Raw genomic sequence first — 17,156 nt, forward strand, 5'->3', positions numbered from 1 at the left:
TACTACTTCAGGCATTTTGGTTGATGCATATTGTCAGTCATTAAAAAAACGACATTATTTCATCTTGCTCTGAACCTCTGAGAAATGTACAAACACAAATACAGCACTGACTAAGATAAACACATTTTATAAAAAAAAGTGCTGGTATTGTTTTTTGTGTGTCTGTGATATGAGGCTGCAAGCTAATTATTTGGAAGGAGATAACTAGAAATTTGAGTTTCAAATCCTCGCAGTTAGGTTCACTGCATGCAGTGCCCGAAGAGCACAATAAAGACGATTTACAGTCAAAAAGTTAAAGAGGCAAAAAACAAACACTCATGCAGAAATTAAGTAGTTTATCAACTGTGTGTCACTGTGTGTTTATTTTGTAAAGTTCAGGTTTTATCATAATTATTTTCTTATTTTTGTGTTTCATGGTTTTCTAAGCCCCAAAAGGTCACAAGTCTGCTATAGTTTATTGTCTCTGCTAAAGGGTTATTTGTTAAAATATTGCTTGAAAGAGACACTTGACATTTTTGCCAGATTTGTAGGAAAATGTCTGCTTCCATCAGCAGCGATTGCAGTCATTGTAAATAGCCAAGATAATTGCACTGCACATGTTTTGACTTACCAACCCCTTTCAAAATGTCTTTTTTGTGCCACAATAATTGGAGTCAATGTTGCAAAGTGTTTGTGAATTAGGTTCTGCCTCTTTTTTGCCTGAGTGCGTAATATATACATAACCATGTCTCTGTCAGGTGTTTGCTGTTGTTGTGTTGTCAATTGTTGCAGCACTGTGCTGGGGTAAAAGCTTTTGAAGAATTGCTATTATAATAATTATAACACTTACATTCTTTAAAACACCAATTACAGTTTTGACCATACTTGTTTTTCTTGGTACTGTACTAAAAAAAAAGTATTTCCCACTAATAAAAATGTGAAAACAATATGCAAATGAGCTATACATTAGCTTTAGCTGATGCTGTTGTTTTTCTTCAGAGAACAGTCAGGTAAGACTAATATTTCAACAGAAAATGCAGGTAAATAAGGGGAAAAAATGTCAGAATTTGTCTGTATTTTTCAAGAATAATAATATAAAAAAGAACTGCTCAAGCATGTAAAAAAATAAAAATCTGGTGGGAACTTTTATTCCTATCACTGGTTCTCCTCGGCTGCTGGGTTATAGATCTAATAGTTAAATATGCCAAGTGTGTTACACACAAGACCTTCCTGGTGCTGTTAATCTATATGGATTTTTATAGATTCTCCAGGTCAAAACTCATTAATAGTGAGTGGACACACTATAGCCTTTGTTAACAGTAAACATAGCCAAATACATTGTTATAAACACACATAAAACCTACTAAAATTCAGCAAATTTATGCACAATCTAAAAATAATGCCATGCATGACTTTCCTCTTTCTTTTTTCTCTCAGTTCCTGCAAAGCCAAATATTATGTTCCCCTTTTTTGCTTTATACATTCTAAAAAAGGCCCCTTATCCTTTTTACTTTATTTTAGTCATCTAAAATTACATGCAGTCTGTCTCACACTAAAAATGGTGGTTCTGCTGTTGCCGTTTCCCAAACTTGATATCAGGTAGAACAAATGGTCTCAGCCCCCTCAAGCCCTGTTTCACACCTTGACCTCTGACAGCTCAGCCTGCATTTGTTAGCATGAAGACATCTCTGCCATGACTAGCAAGTAGAGGGGCGGTACCATCTTGTCATTGTTGCACCTCTTGGTAGTAACAAACAATAACAGCAAGTAAAATCTGTATGCAGTTTTTAAGGTACAATAACAGCAAAATGAATGATCTTAAAAGCAGTGGCACAACATGAAATATTAATATGCCACCAATAAAATGCCATTTTGAGATAGTTTTATATATTTTTGCATATTTAAAAAACGAAATTGCAACCTGAGTACACATTTCTCTCAAACTCAAATTTATGCTGTTTGAAAGTTCACTATTAAATATTTAGTTTATATTTTACCGCTTTGTGTATTTACTTTCCTTGATGCACATTTGCAGGACACTACCAGCAGCACATAAAACTATGTCACAGGGAGAGAATATTATGGCGCCTGTTCTGGGGCCTGACAGGGGAAAATAAAAGGGTTGGTTTAAAACTATGGCAAAATGACTTTTGTACCAGATAGAGATTTGCAATTACCCTGAGCATTCATGATTATGTTTCCACATTCTGTGTCTCTTTTATATGTTGTGTGTTTATTTATTAATATACCACATTGATTAAGTTGGGTGCAGTACTATTTAAGACGCCATCTGCTTGGAACCAAGAGTAAGAGTAATTAAAACAAGCTTGCTGCTTAATAGAATTCAGCAAAAAAACAAATACAATTTGTGAGCCACTCTCCTTTATGGGTTTTATCCCTCAGCCAATTACAATTCATCCTCAACAGCATTCAGTAAACATGTGCACTGCAATGAACCAAACCTGATAATACTCCAATTCATACACAGTGAAGCTCCGAACGGGGGACGCCTGGAAACATATCTGCATATGAACAACACATGTGTATTCACAAATTTTAAAAAGATCCATAGAAAACACAAGCTGAAGAAGCTGATGTGAGTATACACACATCCCCCAAAGAGCCAATACTGACTTATAGACTTTACAATGCATGCATTTTTAAATCAATTAATTCAATTCAATTAAAAAATGAGTTAACGGAGATGTGGTTGAACACAATTCAATCCTGAATGAAGCTGGGTTCAACATAATAAATCCATTTAATGTACAGCACAATGAGAATCAATGAAATTAATTTTCTATGAGTTCCTGTTTGCGGTACTGATTGTCAATATCTACTCGCTCACGCCAGGAATGCAAAAGCTGCACTAGAGGAAATCAACATTTTAAAGGGGGACCTATTAAGCTCATTTCCAGGTTCCTACTATTGTTTAGGGTTTCTGTTAAAAATACTTGTTTTGTCTTATACCATGACGCTGCACCACTGTCTCCAGTTTCCAAGGTATTCTACAACTATGTCTCTGTATTGTCCATCATTGTATCTATTATGGAGTAAAGTGGAGCTTACATACTGTAAAAAAAATCACCATAAAAACTTCCAAAAACCACACATTTAAACATTTTCCAGCAGAAATATGACCTGAAATTGTGGATAAATTAACACCATTTGTAATCAACAGGTTTCCCTGCAACATGTTGCAGTTTCTGTAATGTAAACATTATATTATTGTGCATAGAACAGATGGCCATGTATAGAAATGTGTTGCAAGCTTTGCCAGCTTGAGTCAAGAGCAGAAAAACTTTTGCAAATGGAGTGTTCAAAATCCTGAGATTTTTGCTCACAGGGATTACTTTTACACACGTTTGTCGCATTATTTGAAATGTTGGCCACCTTTAAAACAAACATCCAACATTTATTTATGAAATACTATAAGGACATACATAATAGGTCCCCTTTAAGGTACATTGGATGTGGATATAAGGTGCTGCACTGATGTGAGCACTCTGACAGCCTGAACTTGTCACTTGAATTCAACACTTCCCTGTGGATTTTGCAGTAGGCTGAACAGAAGCAGGCTACTCACTCAAACACTCGTTGGCAGAGTCCCCAGTGGCTCTGGCCCAGGGTCTGTCCTGGTAAAAGGGGTGACATCTCTCACAGTCATCTCCCACCGTGTGATGTTGGCAGGAACATGTGAGGCCCTGATGTTCCTCCTCAACGCACTCGCTGGCGTGACCATTACACTTACATCTGAAGGGAAAACACACAGATAGTTATGTAAAGGATGTAAGTACAACTTTGCCTATACACTCTCTCTGCTTCCACTAACTGACTCAAGCGTAGACACACTAACGCACGCAGTGAATGGAGTAGAGGGCAGAGGAGAGGGGAAAGTGAGATGGTATTTCCACCGTAAGGAGTTGTCACTTCCTATTATCTTTCAGGGGCATAACACATGGCTTGAGATGAGGTGGGGTTTTCATTTCCCTTCAGCAACTGCACTATTCAACTCTGCACTCAAAGCTAATATGCCCATGCTGTCCAAGAATAACAGCAACAAGCTGTGAGTATTACAGTGTGCATTTGTGCTTGTTGTGTACCTACATGCATAACCTGTACTTTCTTCTTTTTTGTTGTGTGCACACATCTTCAAATAAGTGCATCTTTATAACTTTCAGAAGTAGATAAATAAATAATCATGTGATAAACAGGATTTAATAAGTCTATTTTCATAACAAGATAGCTAATATCTGCTAATTTCCTATCTCCCTGCATTTGGAGAGCCTATCATTTCCTCTGAAGCACGGTGGCAGCTACGCCCTCCTGTGTGTAATACTTCCTGGCAGTGTCCCCGGGTTTTGTCAAGTGACTGTGATAGGGGATGGGGACTTGTCGCTGAGTGGCAGGCTCTGTCAAAGTTAGCCAGCTGTCCCGGATCCAGACGTATGCTTGCCTGAGGCTCAGACCCAGTTATTTCTGTTGTCGCTGAGACGACAACAACCTAGTAACTCCAAAGTGCTTCCAATCCACATATCAGATCTTTCTGCTAGAGTAGGCGTGAGCTGCTCTGTGATAATTCTAACTGAATATAATATGAAGGATGTGACCTGAGCTGTGCAAGCAGCATATGTGCAGTTGAAAAAGTGATGTGTGATATGTTGGGTCCTCATTTTATACCAGAATAAAAAGATGCATCAACAGCACTTTTCATTGACGTGGATTGTTGCCACAACAATTCAAGCACTTTTATTTACGTAGCAGTTCACCTTGGGTTATTGTTGCATTTTCTTTTATGGCATCTGTGAGCGGGACTGGCCGACTTGCTGAGATGTAGCACTGAGGTGTAAAGGCATGTGTACTCATACAGAAAGCACAAGGCTAACATGTTGTCACGTGAGTCTCTCCCTCAGGTGTTGTGGCATTGGTGGGTAATTTGTCCTGTCACTGCAGAGATCCTAAGTGTTTATGACATGTGTCAGATCAAATTTATATTCTGCCTGAAGGCTTCATCTCAACTACTTAATCGTCCACTTCTATCTGAAGCGCCAAGGTGCAGCCTGGTCCTTGGCACCATGTCCTCTCTCATTACTTTGAGTAATAAACCAAAAGAACTGGAAGGAGGGTGGTGGATTATCTTGGTTTATTTTCATCAGATGGCAACTAGACAGACAGAAGGGTGTGTTTGTTATCAGTTTTGCAAACAGCTTTCTCAGGATAAGGTGCTGATTGCTCGTCTTGCCTTGGAAACACACAGTAACCATTATTTACACAACCCTGTGTTCATATATAATGTTATACATATGATATATGAACATCATCATGATACAACGTGGGTTTTCAATAATGTTCGGAAGGAAAGATTACACTGCTGGGATGATGTTACTTATAAATGTTTGTTCACTGCAAACTCCAAATGTTCACACTGAAAGTATCTGGAAAAAATAGTGGTACTGCAGGGCTCGAGGCTAACTTTTTTCTAAGGAGTACAAGTGTTCCTAAATGAAAAAATGTAGAAGCACAAAAAGAAAGTCAAGAGTGAAAAATGTACAATGTGCCTGTGAGCAATTCTGATGTGAAAACCAGTGGACTACGGAAAGTGGAAGGCCATAGTTTCTAGATAATAGGTAAGGAACTTAAAAATAATTGACTTTCTCTTCACTCGAGTGGACACTGTAGTTATAGCTCAGGTCACTGTAACTTTGCTAATGTTGTTCTCAGCCACGCTGTCTGTACTATCGGCCCGGCTAATGTTTAAGTTAATGGTGCAGTATGTGATTCTGGAGAAAGATTGTCATTTATTGTCGAGTTTAAATCCCAGGACATCAAATACTGACACTTCAGGTTGAAGGTAGAGATGGAAGACTAACCCAAAGCATCACTATTTGACTACTTTGGAAAAGAAACTCAGCAATCCACTATCTTTCTCCAGAATCACTTACTATATCTTTAACTGCCTCAGTTAATGCAAAGTGATGAAACCTCGTTAGCCGTACCTTGCGAGTCCCCGTCAGCGGATTCTTTTATGCTCCTCTTTTTGGATCTCTTTTGCACTCAAAACAGAAATTAATAAGCTTCACTTTCAGCGATTTCTGCTCGTATAACATTAACTTATAACCTGTGGTACTGATACTTTTTCTGGTGTTCACCTTTCTTTCAGTTGACACCTTCATCACAGAAAACTCTAAAGTGATTGAGGCATTGCTGCTTTTGGAATTGTGGGACTTTTTGAACCATTAGCAGCAGACTAAAAGGATAACTTCAGGTTGTCATCTTTACTCTAACATCGTGCTCGTAAATGACTTTCTGGTTAGCACATGCTCTGTATTGTTTAAATACAGAATAAATAATATCTCCTAAGCCTAATTCTAACAATATGTGAGATAGAGAGCATAAACCCTGGGCTCTGGCTTCAAAATATGTGCTTTGTATACCCACCCACCCCTACCTCCTCAGGCAGCAGTTGTGTTTCCTCCAAAACCTATTTGGCAAAGCCAATTAGCATTATATAAATGCATTTTGAAATAGGCAGGGTTTGTGTTCCATTATGTGTGAGACAGCTGGAAGCTGGAAATTCTAAATTATTTAAGCAAAAAAACACCATGGCACAAAGTAAATACATTTAGACACAATGGAGCTTTTCATTTGTTTTTTGGCTTAGCCATAGTTTCATTGGACAAAGCTCAAGGTTAAACTCTGAAGTGACAAGTTTTTACCATTTCAGAAAGAGTATTGGCTGTACAAGGTGACATTACCCTGAATTCCACATTTTCTGGTGTCTCTTACCTGCCACCCACAGAGAAATCAGAGATGGCATAGAAGTACGAGCGCAACACTTTAGGGTCCTTGAAGAACTCATCTCCAAAGGTGTTAAGCCTGTCCAAAGAGATGAGCAGGTCAGTGGCTGTCACCCATTCCTGGATGAGAAAAAAGACAGGGAAGAAGAAAAGACCATCAGGGTGAGAGAGATGTTAAAAAAACACCCTTTGATGTCTCATCCACTTCAGTCAGTTTGTTGGCTGCTGCCACTCTCGGAGGTACGGAGAAGCAGACATAAGATAAGACGGAGAAGAACACAAACTGGGCTTTAGTTGAGAGGGGCAAGAGGTGTGAGGATGCTTAAGACAGCAAAAGTTGACGGAGCAAAGAAAGGAAGAAGACGAAATAGAGAGTTTGTGGATCAAGTAAAAGAGACAGGGGTGCTGGTGAAACGGCAGGGGAGGGAGCAGATGTAATGGGGAGATAATGAGTATGGCGTAGGAAATTGAGTTAATGTCAGAAAGAGGGGTGAAGAAAGAAGGGGATTAATGGAGACAAAAGCCAAAATATGAAAAAAACATGAGAAAAGAGACAACACTGCAGCACTACTTCAGTATAATGGATGGTGCGTGGCAAAGCTCCCATCCCTGATATGATTTAAGCTCCTCTGTTTGAGCCAACTGCAAAGGTAAAGACAGGATGAAACAAGAGTGGGAGAAGAAAGTGAAGAGGGATAACACAAACAGAGAAAAAGCGAACGGGAAGTGCAATAGTGGGGTGGAAGATAAAAGTGAGGCCAGGTAAAGGGAGAACAAATGACATGAGGAATCTCTTACTTGTGAACAGAACCAACTTTAAAACAAATAGCTGAAGAGAAACTTTCTGTCTGTTTCTTGGCTGGTTTGGGACTCTGTGGCAGTCCTGAAAAAGCCTGTAATGCTGTGAGTTTTGAAGCTTCTCCCCAGAGGTGTCTTTGAAGTGTGGCAATGGGAGAGATTGGAGCGGATGGGCCTCAGACTAAAAACACATGTGATGAGTTCATTCATTCATGCTTTTCTCAGACAGTAGAGCTCAGCTTTGTAGTGCTAAAGCCCAGCAGATAATACCTATTGCGTAGGACTGGGGTTTGCCTATTTCAGTCTGTGAAGTAATCCAAAGTATATATTGTGTATACTTCAAAATCTAAAAAGATTCACTTTATTGGACAAATTATAGGGAATTTGGATTAGGCATGGGTAAATATAGCTACAAAAAATGAGAAATATACTCAAGGAAATAATAACAAAACATACACTGGTGTTATAATAGATACAAAAAAAAAAGAAGTCTATATAAAGTCCTGCTATTGGAAAATAGTTAATCATCAATAAATTACAAAAATGAAGCTCTCTTTATTTATTTAACCTGCCGCTGCTTGAAGTTGGGAAAATTTTGTTTTTAAATAAAAAAATGACAATGTGGTACTGTAAACACATTGTCAATTGAGCTTTCCTGCACATTTTAACTGTTTCATGCACTGCTCTTTCTTTATGATTGTGTGTTTGTAAGTGCAAACAACAATAAATTAAATAAATAAATAAATAAATAAATAAACCTCCTCCAAGATGGTAGTAGCTGGTACTCAGCGTGTAGCACATGGGATGGGTGTTATTATTTTGTTGGCTTGCCTGAGAACAGCGTGTTTGTAGGTAGACTTCAGGGATGGATGCTGTATAACACCTTTTATCTTCTATGCAGCATGAGTCAGACTAGTGTGGACTTCAATTGCACAGAGAGGTTACCAAAACCAAGTCGTGATGCTGTATCCAATTAGGCTCTCAAAGACCACCTGATATATACCACAAACTTCTGAACAACACTTTGATTCACCCCAAGAAGTTCAGATGTGATTGTAGACTGCCACAGAGACCGCTCAGGTCAGTGAGGTGTCAATAAAAACACCAACATATCGGTACGAGGAGATCTGCGAGATAGTTTAAGTGTGGATGACTACAGTTCTGTGGTCACCAACTTCTCTATGGTCAAACACCATCTCCTCTGCAGTCTCTGATGTCCTAACTTCTGTTTATGTTTTTGTATAAGATAAAGCTGTTAATGTGGACATGCAGTTGATTCTGAAAACGACTCGGAAATTTGGGGACATTTCAACATTGCAATAAGCAAACATGTCTCTTTTGGCAGCCTACTCTGATTGTGAATCTTGTTTTGGAGCACAGCAGAACACAGCAATACAGAAATTACAGTGACCACCGCATGGTTGTGTGGCTCCACAAACCAGCCAAGTAGCAGTTTCCATCCATGTCTACCCAGACTCATATGTAGCCAAGACAGCAGACAATGATCAAATATGGATGTTGCTGCAAAGAAGCTACAAAATCTAAAAATTTCATGCTTCATACCCAACTTCAACCCAGCTCCACAGAAGATCGATACAATCAAAACAGGTTCAAGGAAGGCGACCAAGACAAATGTCACTCATTTCAAATGTGAAATATGGTTACAAGCTGTGACCTGTTCCTGAGTTATGGTTTTACATAATGACCAGAAAAGTGTTTTTGTAATTTTATCCTGTTAGACATTTGAGTAAAAATTAGCCTCAGGATTCTTAGGTTGAGTAAGAGCCCAAAACTTATTTTGTGAAGTCACAGTAAGCATGTCCCTTGACCACCAGAAGATCAATCCAATACTTTTGCGAGTCCAAGTGATCGTTTGTGCCAAATTTGAAAGGAATCCTGTCAGGCATTTCTGATATATTGTGCCCAGGAGAATAGGAGGTACACATCGACAACATAGCCAGGGCTGTACCTGGTGCAGATTAAAAAAGAAAGTCCCTGCTGAAAGCTGCATTATCATGAAATAATAACATCGAAAGCAGTCAACAGAAACTGGTCTGGACATTATGAAGACAGTCATTATAGTCTACATGATTGTAATTAATAGACTTAAATGCATGACAGCAGCTGGCGTACTCCTCCAGCAGATTCTCCACCAGAAACTGTAGAGTACCTAATGAGCACTGGGACAATATAACGACATGTTCATTCCTTAGCTTCATAGTCGTTAGCATGTAAGAAAGAAAAGCGTTACTCTTTGTTCGGCAATTGAAGAAAGTAGCTTAATTGGTTTATAAGAAATATAACAAAGATGACACTACTGAGTCCTCTGAGGCTCTCTTCACAGGTACCTAATGTGATCTCTCTTAGCTTAAAATAGCACTGCAGTAAAAGTTTAGAACTCAGTTCTCTTAAAAAGAGCTACTTCTCATGGCTTTCTTCTTCTGTCAGCATGACCACCAGCCTCCTGTTTCAAAGGAAAGGGTCTTGGGATTCAGACCACCTGCCTGGTCAGTGCCTGCAGTCCCATGAGAAAACTGCTGGGGCATCAGGAGGTCGTAGCCCCTTATTGGAACATCTGGTGTGAATATGCGACACATGTTCCTGATTGGTTTAACCCTTGCATGGATGGTGTCAGCATGACTACTAGATTTTTGTGCCGCCTGTGTATTAGCTTTGTCTGTAAATTCACTTTGGCAGTAAAAAGAAGACTTTTTAGAGGGGAGTTTGGAGCACTCAGCAATGTGCAATCAGCGGCACAGCACATAAAAATCTCTAATTAACAGGTCACTTTAAAGTGGGAAGACATTTTTTTATTTTAACTAGGCCAGCTGGTAGCTCCCAAAATTCAAACTGTTTTGCAGTCGTAAGTCATCTCACCTTTAGTGTTCTTACCTAAAATGCCCTCTCACTTTACCGATACCTTGTCCCTTTATTCCCCCCACCCTCCCTCTCCCAGTCTTATCTCTGCACTCTCCAGCCGGCTGGAGTGCACTTCAGGATTTCCAGATATTTCTGTGCCTTTGCAGCCTATTGAGGGCTACAGAGCCATTATTTTGTAGTAACCGTAACTACAGTGTTGCAGAATTGAGTGCAGCTGGCTGCCGTGCTATTGTTCCGGGCCCTTGCTTATCGACTTTGCCCCTGCTTGACATGTCTCTACTGGCTAATGGGGTTTGGAAGACACTGAATGACCCTGATGCACTGCAGTTGCCAGGGAAAGCAGATGCTCATTCTTCATTTTGTTTTACACGACATGACATGATTTTCATCCATGGTTTATAAGAAATAGGCTGTGGTGTTTGAAATGGGAAGCATAGCTGTGAGGTAAATTAAGGTAAAATAAGGGGCAGTGATGTAAAAACAAACAAACATGAAGACAAGATAGAAACACAGAAACAAGAGGACATCCAATATCGGGTTTGTTTTTTTTAGTTACTGCTCTCCTGTAACAACATATTCTAATGCTGAGTTTTCTGTTTTCTGTTCTAAAATGCAAATGTTATTTTCCATTAGTGTGTGTGATGCATCTGTTTAGAATATCGTTCCTGTTTGCTGGTTTATAATTTGAACTATTTGTGAGGTGGCTGTTGTATTTCTTAACATGCACTGTAATTTACAACAATGACTCGAAATTATGCTCCCCTTTGTTGAATGACATTATAGAGTTGACATTGTTGGGTGCAATGTCTGAGCACATCCTACTAGACAAACACTTAATATTGTCCAAGAATATTGGCTGACTGATTTAACATTCTGGCTTTACTCACAATTGTAATACATGTCCCCTGGATACTAAGGAAGGTTTTCATTGAGTGAAGAAATTACATAAAGACCACATAAATGGAAACAGGTAGCAGTATGATACAGATTCAGAAGCAAGTAACACATCCTGCTACCAAAAGAACTGAACAAGTAATTTTCCAATGACTCCCGAAACAACATATATGACCGTTCTATTTAGGGTACAGAACTACATTGTTAGGTTGAGGCAACAAAACTACTTGGTTAGGTTTAGTAAAAGATCATAGTTAAAATAAGTATATGACTTAGTTAAATTACGTTTAGTAGTTTGTGACATGGTTACACACTAATGTGGTTCTGGAATTAAGTAAAAATTACTTAACGTGGCTTTTGGTTTCACACAGGGCACAAACCTGTGTGTAAAGTCGTGTTTGCCTTTTGTTAAATCATTAAATAAATGATTAGCACAAACTGGTGATCATTATTGTTAAAATGCGGGGCATTTATGTTAAAATAATGAGGGGCCATTATGCACACTAGTACTGTGCTGCTGTTGTGTCCAACATCCAGCTCTCACACTTTTACCCACACAGAGATGATAAAATGTTTTAAATGCATTGTTAGCATTTTAAAGTTCTTACACATCATAAAAGCAAACAGTCTCTTCCATTTATCATAGAGCGCGAGACCATTATCATATGGAAGAGTTATTAGTTATGCTTGGTAGAACAGTGCTAACTGTGTAAGGAAAAGCAGACATAGTTCCAAATATCACTTACTGCACTGAAAGGAAGCAGTTTCTTAGGGTTAATTAGTAGTCAGCCCATTACGTATTATTTGTGCAAACCACAGCAAAAGCTTAATTAACTTTGATTCTTACTCCCTTGGAATTTGGGCTCACAATGCTACAATGATGCTGACTTAGGGATAGGCAAAGGCGTTGAAAGTGGCAATGAGCCAGTCTTTAGCTTAAGACAATCACGCTCTAATGATCAAACGAGCAGGTGCACACACACATAGACGCGTACGAGTCGGCACGCAGCAAAGTTTCTGATGATATCAAACGCCATTTTTAGAGGACATCTTTGCTCAGGGGCTCATAACCTTCCCCCTCACCTCTAGAATCTCTCTTGTCTCTTTCTCACCATCTGTCTCAACCTCTTTTTTTCTCCTTCCTTTCTCCCCCCTTTCTGTTTCCTTGAACTCTGAAACCTCCGGCTTCAGGCAGTGACGGGAAAAAGAGAGCAGTGTCCCTCATTCCAAAGTTAATAACTTTTTAATTTAATTGCTTAAGTTCACTGTGGCCTCAATATGTATTTTTTCCCCTTTTACTCATTGTCATTCAATACTGGAGCTCCAATTTGCCACACAGCTTTCTAGAGAGAGAGAGAAAGAGAGAGAGAAGTTGGACTGGTGGCAGGAGAGACAGACAAACTGTTTTAATGGATGACTGAACAAATTAAATTAGAATTCAAAAAGCAGCTTTCATCTTCTGCGTGATTATTGAAAAAAAGAGAGCTTTACAAACTTGACAACAGAGCCCTCTTTGAAGTAAGCCATTACTTTAGAGAAAACACTGAAATGCCATGTTACAAGGTGAGTGTTGTTTATTCCAAATTAAAACCATTTGGCAATTGAAACAACACATTAGATCACTGTTATAAAACGGCACACTATATTTATGTAGATGACATATATACGAGACAAAAACACCTGTGCATTTAAGTGTCACAAGCTGTTTTTTTCAATGCAGCTTTGCGTTGACCTCTCAAAATGACAAGGAGATATATTTTAAAAGCAGCAGATGAAGCGTGTGAAGTCTCTATATTGAAACTACGCGCTCCTCAGACTGAGGCACAAGCGTTAAATCTGCAAAGGGATTAAAATGCTAATAAAACAGGCAGGATGCAATTTCTGTTTTAAGCCTCATGAAATATGTATGGTTCTGTATGAAGCCTCTGCACAGGAAATGGCACACTGACATGCCACGGACAGGAACAGGGATCATTTTATGCTCTGTTGACAATCTGTATGTAAAGAATGTGATTTTAACCCCTGACTGAAGTGCCCAATCTCTATCTCGCTGCGAAGAAAGCTGTTTGATGAATGTGATTTCTATGAAGAGCAATTCCTTAAGTGGTCTGTTCACACTATTATCTGCCGCTGACGCAGTTTAAAAATATATGTTTGTCAGAGAAGTGGCTTTTAAGGTCCTGATTTAATGTTCTTTGTGTGCAACTACGTATCAAGACACAGTCAGGACTACGCATTAAAGCTTGAATTTAAAATGCAGCCCTTTTCTGCGGTCTACAGTGTCAGTGAGATGGACAAAATACGGAAGGCTACGGCCTCTTTTGTACCTCGGGGGTGTGATTTTACTGCATTAGCTGGATCACTGCCCATGTCTATAGAAATGCAATATTGCTAAACAATGCTGAAAAAAAAAAACTGGGCAGTAAGTGCCTGCAGCATTTATTCTGATCACATCAACTTTATGAAAAACATTCTGACTAACAGCACTCACAAAATCAGAGACAGAGGCTTGTTTTATAGATGTGTTTTCATAGAGGCTAACCAGTGATTACAATCACAACACTGACATTTTTACTGCTTTTCTTCCGCTTGCGCAAGAGCTCTTTGGGGTTTGCATGCTGAGGTCCCAGACTCCTAACGGCAGGCGATTACAGAGCATTCTCTGCCTCTTTTACCTCAATATGACATGAGAAAAGGTCAAGTCATAACAGCAACAATGTGAGGTCATCACAAGTGAAAGTAGGAAAGACTTTAAAAATGTCACACCTATTTGATGCTCCATTTATTACTGTTATCCCATATTAGCTATACAAAAGCGTCCTAGCCAGCCAGATCAACTTTATAAGATAATAAAATCCTATTCACACACTTAATGAAGAGGCACCTCAAGCTGAAGGAGTTCTTCAGGGAGTGTGATTGCTGCAGTGTAATATTTAGCCAGATTGCCGGACTCATAGATGACAACACATGTGCACTTGATACGTGGACTAACATAATTATCGGTTTACATAAACATATTTACACTGTTGCATGCGATAATGAAATATCATGATCTGTTTAAATAGTCTTCACATGCTCGCTGATTAGGCACAGCAGTGCTTTGAGCTAAACACTAACATCAGCATATTAACATGCTGACAAAGACAATGTTAACATGCTGCTGTAAAGCAGGTGATATTTACAAGGTTTGCTAAAGGAGTATAACACGTTAGTGTGCTAACATTTGCCAATAGTCAAGCACAAAGTACAGCTAAAGATGATGGCATTTCACTTTTTCAACAAATACTTGTCAAAGTATTGGACAAATTAGAATAAAGACCTGTTGGTGTCACAGAAAGGGATCAGGGATTCACAAAGTTGTGCAGATAGTTGTTACTGTGAGGGAATCACAAACAATTACAATAACTACTGCCAGGTTTCTATCCAAATGTATCATACATCTGAATCATATTTGAACTGAGAAAATTAGCAGAAGAAAATACAAATAAATGGTTTGTTAATCCACTAGCATTATGTGATTATTAGGAGTTGGTAAATCGGGATAAGCAGTTGGTGGAGCCAATTCTAAAGTTGGAAACCGTTATACTATTGCAGAACAAGAGGCCAAATGAACAAAACTCTGGAACTAACTAACTCTGATAGACCAATGCAGGATGACTTTATCAGTCAACAGATATATTAGTCAAGCTTTCAAGACTTTTAGAAAATGTTGCAGTTCCCACAAAATTTTAAATCTGCATAAAACAGGTGAATGGAAACGCATGTAATGGTTTTCAAATTTGTGCATCACATTCTCCCCCTCACACATCTGTTTAGCTGGGCTTCGCCACCAGCCCCTAATGTTCACACAAGGTCACCAGCAAAAGCTCTTTAGAGGACAGGACCCATGTTTCCTGGAAATCTCTGCAGCCAAAAAAAGCTGCATTATAGAGCAGCCTGCAGTGTTGTGGTGACACTATCTGTGATCAGCTGAACAGGTCTAACAGAGGACAAACTAGCCTAAAGGCTCTCAAATGGAACCTAAAATCTAGACACCATTACACCAGATAAACAGTGTTAGACACATTTTAATTGTCTTATTGTTTGTTTCTAATATATTCACAATACTGAGAAGATTACCTGGTAAAATAATGTACCCTACAGAAAAAAAGCTTTTTGAAATTTGTGTCAGGGGTTGTATTTAATGTTTGAAACCAAACGCATGTACCGGTAATCCCTCCCTGTTGCCCTCTCCTCCTTCCTTTTTACACCCCGCATCTTATATAAAAGAAGTAGTGCTGTTGAGGGAATTATATTTTCGAGTGCTGTTCTCTGTTTTTCTAGTATTTTCACTCAAGTGGGAACCAGTGTGTCACCATTAAAGATCAACATCCTTCTTTGTGTTTGATAATTCACTGCGAGGAAAAGAATATTTTCTTACATTCCATCTGCTTTGTTTTTGCATCAAAGAGGATGGCTGATGTGTTTTTGTCTTTGCTCACTACACCCATCTGTCCCATCACCCTTAAAATAGAGGGGGAATGAGAGATTTAATGAAAGAAATGGTGCAATTGATCCGGCTTTTATTCTAATGGGCGAACAGATCACAGTCAATTATGGGTCTTCTCATCTTGTTGTTTAAGAGGAAGGCAGAGAGGGAGAGGTGGAGTGAAGGAGAAGGGCTGTTTGGCACGTCTGTTGAGAGATTTGCCACCCAATCTATGTATTCTTGGCTTATATTGATCCCCCACAGCTTTATAATCAGTCGGTCGATGTCATCCAAAGCATACTGAAATACAGCCAACAACGCTATTAGTAGCCAGGTTTAATGTAAGTAAGGGCTCCTCACTGATCATCCACCCACCCATATGTCTTTCTTTAAATGGTCTCACCATGAAAATAAAAACATGTGAAGGTTCAATAGGTTAATGAGAAATTACGCAATTCCCTTTTGGTATGAAAGGGTATAGTGCTTTTTTAAAAAACTGTGCCAAGTAAGAGAAAAAAACAATCCCGTTTATAGACTGACTAGAAAATGAAAGAAAGATGTTGCTTGTATACTTGTACATTATGTCAATTATTTTGGCAGGTGCAATTATAGGTTAAGGTTGTTGATATGACAGAACAGCAACTTGTGAAAAGTATGTTTTAAAATGCACTTATCTTATTTGATTAAAGCAACATTATATAATAACCTTGTAATTTGTTTTTTGACTAAAACATTTTTTTATCGCCAAGCTTCCATAACATAAATTATTCAATAAAATTGTGTATTCTGCCATCATCATCACGAAAGGTTGTTTTTTTTGCTTTACTTTAGTAGTGCTTAAAGCTGATGTAGTAAATATTTTTTATATATATTTTATGTGTAATTTTCACATCTGAATTTATGGAATGTGTTCAAGAGTACTCTGATCAAGGTTACTATCAAAAAAGACATTATTCAACATTTATCTATGTAATCATATTTTAAAGATTTGATGCCCTGGGATAGATAATATAACATGATGTTTAGTGTAGAATTAAGTATTTTTTGATAGAATTACAGGCGGACATTTGCATGCAAACCTCGTTATTTTTCTAGACTGGATACTGTTGAGCTTTCCCCACACACTGACTAATGCATTGATTCATTGATTTTTCCAATTCTTCCAGCTGCTCACAGTTGTTCCCCATCCATAGAACAACAGGAACTATAACACAGACGCTGACTGAGAAACAGACACTGAAATCAAAAGCAGCTGTTGCTGTTCCTGATTCAGAGAGTGAAAGCTGTGCTGCTGCTGACCTGGACAAGGAGAGACAGGGACGAGCTAGAGCTGTGGACAG

At 38.7% G+C, this 17,156-nt stretch overlaps 1 protein-coding gene across 1 annotated transcript in view; it reads right to left on the reverse strand.

Annotated features, from left to right (window-relative positions):
* lamc3 (laminin, gamma 3) overlaps positions 1 to 17,156 on the reverse strand; it is a 116,829-nt gene that overhangs the window by 83,271 nt on the left and 16,402 nt on the right. Inside the window, exons 3-4 of the mRNA XM_059358292.1 lie at positions 6,766 to 6,896; positions 3,566 to 3,732 (exon numbers count right to left, since the gene is read on the reverse strand). Of these exons, the coding sequence (XP_059214275.1) occupies positions 3,566 to 3,732; positions 6,766 to 6,896 (298 nt within the window). The remainder of the gene's footprint in view (positions 1 to 3,565; positions 3,733 to 6,765; positions 6,897 to 17,156) is intronic.

The sequence above is a fragment of the Centropristis striata genome, chromosome 19, assembly GCF_030273125.1.
Source record: "Centropristis striata isolate RG_2023a ecotype Rhode Island chromosome 19, C.striata_1.0, whole genome shotgun sequence".
Classification (NCBI taxonomy): domain Eukaryota; kingdom Metazoa; phylum Chordata; class Actinopteri; order Perciformes; family Serranidae; genus Centropristis; species Centropristis striata.